The sequence below is a fragment of the Priapulus caudatus genome, unplaced genomic scaffold, assembly GCF_000485595.1.
Source record: "Priapulus caudatus unplaced genomic scaffold, Priapulus_caudatus-5.0.1 Scaffold1385, whole genome shotgun sequence".
Lineage (NCBI taxonomy): Eukaryota > Metazoa > Priapulida > Priapulimorpha > Priapulimorphida > Priapulidae > Priapulus > Priapulus caudatus.
This window is the reverse complement of record NW_014578446.1, coordinates 74319-78244: the sequence shown is the minus strand read 5'-3', so window position 1 is coordinate 78244 and position 3926 is coordinate 74319. Positions and strand designations below refer to the sequence as shown.

At 49.9% G+C, this 3926-nt stretch overlaps 1 protein-coding gene across 1 annotated transcript; it reads right to left on the bottom strand.

Annotated features, from left to right (window-relative positions):
- Positions 1-1921: 1921 nt before the first annotated feature.
- On the bottom strand, positions 1922-2482 carry LOC106816456. The gene has a single exon (XM_014821078.1). It carries the CDS (start codon positions 2480-2482, stop codon positions 1922-1924), a length of 561 nt encoding a protein of 186 aa, XP_014676564.1.
- Between the last annotated feature and the right edge of the window lie 1444 nt (positions 2483-3926).

Genomic DNA, 3926 nt, shown 5'->3' with positions numbered 1-3926 from the left:
GTAGCTCCAGCCTCTCACATCTCACTCATTTCACCACCTTTCTCTTCAGTGTGGTGAATCGGTCTAACACCCACCTGCCTTTCTCCTTCTCTTCCTGCCACCTTTCTCTGCTCTCCCCCCTCCGACCTTTTCTCCTTCTCTCCTCTGCTCGCGTGCGCGTTCTCACTTTACTCCCTACGCACTTCTCCGCTCTCGACCTGCTCTGTCATCGGGCTTAAAATCGTGCGCGCGCAAGTGCGCGATTTATCTCGTTTCTCGTCCTCCCCGGTTCTCCTTCCTCTTCCTGGACCCGTTTCTTTTGTCTCTTTCGTCGTTCCGACGAAGGCCTTTCTCCTTCCTCGTCGGTGCGCCATTTCCCTATCTCTGTCCTCCCTTCTCTCCTTCTGTCTTCCTCAGCCTTTCTCCTTACATTCCCTCCTTTGATCCTTCTCTTCGTCCCTTTTCTCCTGTCTCTTCCCGTGCGCTTTCTGCCTTCTCCTTCCTCCGCTCATTCTCCTTCTCTTCCTCCTTCTCTCCTCTCTTTTTCTCTCGGGCGCCCCTCAGCGTCCCTCCGCTCTCCCTCATGTCGTCTTTCGGTATCCCTTCTATCCACTCTTGCCCCTCTTTCTTCTATTATATCTCGTGTCCCTTCTATTCGTTCTATCTAGCTATCTAATCTCGCATATCGCCAGCCTCTATCTCTTCTCTTCCTATCCCCTCTCCCCTTGGTCTTTCGTGTATTTTCGCCATCTCCAGCCGCGCCGTGTTCTCGCGTGCAGTGCCTCCCCTCCCCGCTCTCTCTCTCTCTGCAGCGGAACTCTCTCGATAGCCATCTCAAACACAACCCCTCACTGATTGTTTCGCCGGCCTGGAACGGTCGATAGACACGGCTAAGCGGGCAAAGGTAGAATAATCTCGATTCTCTCTGTCACACGGGATCGATGCACGTGGGATGCACGGCTATCTCTCTAAGTGCAAATTTAGAATTCATACATAAACGGCTGAAAAATGCGTCGTCGTCGCCCGTTGTCGTGGCTGTATGCTTGCTTTGTGATTGATGTGTGATTTCTCCGTACTTGCTGTATGCTTGCTGTATGTTTGCTGTATGCTTGATGTATGCTTGCTGTATGCTTGATGTATGCTTGATATATGCTTGCTGTGTGCTTGCTGTGTGCTTGATGTATGCTTGTTGTATGCTTGATGTATGATTGCAGTGTGCTCAATGTATGCTTATTGTATCCTTGCTGTATGCTTGATATATGCTTGATGTATGCTTGTTGTATGCTTGTTGTATGCTTGCTGTATGTTTGCTGTATGCTTGCTGTATGCTTGCTGTATGCTTGATGTATGTTTGCTGTATGCTTGCTGTATCCTTGCTGTATGCTTGCTGTATGCTTGCTGTATGCTTGATGTATGTTTGCTGTATGCTTGCTGTATGCTTGCTGTATGCTTGCTGTATGCTTGATGTATGCTTGATGTATGCTTGCTGTATGCTTGCTGCAAGCAGTAAGCCTGTATGCTACTTGCCACACGGAGACGGAATAGTAGGAGGCGATGTCAGACTCCGCAGCAGGAGCTATCTATAGCCCGGAGACAGCTTGTCACCCTGTCACACAGCAAGCGTGAGATAACTTGTCGTGTAGTCGCTGCTACTAAATTTAGCGTACATCCTATTCGACTTACATTTGGACTGACTGGTAATTTATCCGACTAAAATTAGATTGGACGTAAATTCTAAATTCTACATAACCTATTTCAAAAATAAGTCGACTTAATTCGCGCGTGTGACAACTCCTATTGTCATTACCGAACGACATATGAATACGTCTGCATATATATAACTTAGCCTGCGCGTCAGCAATGGCTGTGTAGATACCTTGTTACTGCATCCGCAAATACCCAGCATGTTAATTATGAATGATAATTAAGCCATAATGCTTTCTCAAGGATCTACCATGATGCTACAGGCAGCATGCTTCCCCGCAGGATCTACCATGATGCTACAGGCAGCATGCTTCCCCGCAGGATCTACCATGATGCTACAGTCACCATGCTTCCCCGCAGGATCTACCATGATGCTACAGGCAGCATGCTTCCCCGCAGGATCTACCATGATGCTACAGGCAGCATGCTTCCCCGCAGGATCTACCATGATGCTACAGTCACCATGCTTCCCCGCAGGATCTACCATGATGCTACAGTCACCATGCTTCCACACAGGATCTACCACGATGCTATAGTCACCATGCTTCCACACAGGATCTACCATGATGCTACAGTCACCATGCTTCCCCGCAGGATCTACCATGATGCTACAGTCACCATGCTTCCCCGCAGGATCTACCATGATGCTACAGTCACCATGCTTCCACACAGGATCTACCATGATGCTACAGTCACCATGCTTCCCCGCAGGATCTACCATGATGCTACAGTCTCCATGCTTCCACACAGGATCTACCATGATGCTACAGTCACCATGCTTCCACACAGGATCTACCATGATGATACAGTCCCCATGCTTCCCCAAGGACAGACCAAGATCGATGCTGCGACGATAACTGACAGCCAAATAACATGTTTTTTCCTGACCATCTCAGCTATATATTATATATTCATATTTGCCATCAGCGAAGAATCAATAAATGCTCTCGTAATATTCATCTAGAATATATTCCGCTCCATCACGCTTGAACCACTCCCTCCTTTACTGCCGTAAATCAACAGTTGCTGCGCTAATCACAGAACATGTGGCCGAATATATTTTCCTCGACCGACGAAAATCAACAAACTAATTCTCCTTCACATTTGCGCGAGTCGAGAATCAACAAATGCGCCGCGTATTGGCTTCGAACGCTTCGCAAATATGTAATGCGTTTCGTATTGGTTCGACGCGGCTGCAAACGCTCCTTAGTTCGCATGCAATCGTTACTTGTGGCAGTTATCGTACAGTGGTGTTTGCTGCTGGTACACGTCTCTGCCATCCCGAGAGCTTGCTCCATCATTATCGCATACTCCCGCGACATACCCACATCACCCACGCACGTACGGAAGAGACACAGAGTCCACAAGGATGCAGGTTGAGCTGCGACATACCCACATCACCCACGCGCGTACGGAAGAGACACAGAGTCCACAAGTATGCATGTTGCGCAGCAACATACCCACATCACNATCCCCTGTGTTCTATATGAAGACATGCAGGCAGCATGGAAACCTGCGGGCTGGGGCTACCTCACCCGCAGCCATCCCCTGTGTTCTATATGAAGACATGCAGGCAGCATGGAAACCTGCGGGCTGGGGCTACCTCACCCGCAGCCATCCCCTGTGTTCTATATGAAGACATGCAGGCAGCATGGAAACCTGCGGGCTGGGGCTACCTCACCCGCAGCACCCCCTGTGTTCTATATGAAGACATGCAGGCAGTATGGAAACCTGCGGGCTGGGGCTACCTCACCCGCAGCCCCCCCCCCCTGTGTTCTATATGAAGACATGCAGGCAGCATGGAAACCTGCGGGCTGGGGCTACCTCACCCGCATCACCCCCTGTGTTCTATATAAAGACATGCAGGCAGCATGGAAACCATGGCTACCTCACCCGCAGCATCCCCTGTGTTCGATATAAAGACATGAAGCCAGTCAGATCTTGGCAATCAAGGCCGAGCAACGTGCGTCAAACCAGCCTAATTTGGCGCTGTCCGGGCATAGCCAGGAAATTCAATACGTTTCCTCTTTCTGAATAAGCCGGACTCTCATTCAGCCGCAGAAGCAGGAGTTCATCCGATCGTACGAGCACGAAGAATAGGAGCCCGGACGCACGCAGTAAGTGGTCAGCAGTTGGACACGTGCCAGAAATCTCGCCAGCCTCTTTTGCTCGGCAGCAGCAGCAGCAGCAGCAGCAGCAAAACCACCACCAATAGCCATCGTAACAGCAGCAGCAGTAGCAGT

Excerpts from the sequence above, each read along its gene's own strand:
- LOC106816456 (XM_014821078.1), bottom strand. The coding sequence starts at position 2,482 with ATGGTAGATCCTGTGTGGAAGCATGGTGACTGTAGCATCATGGTAGAT.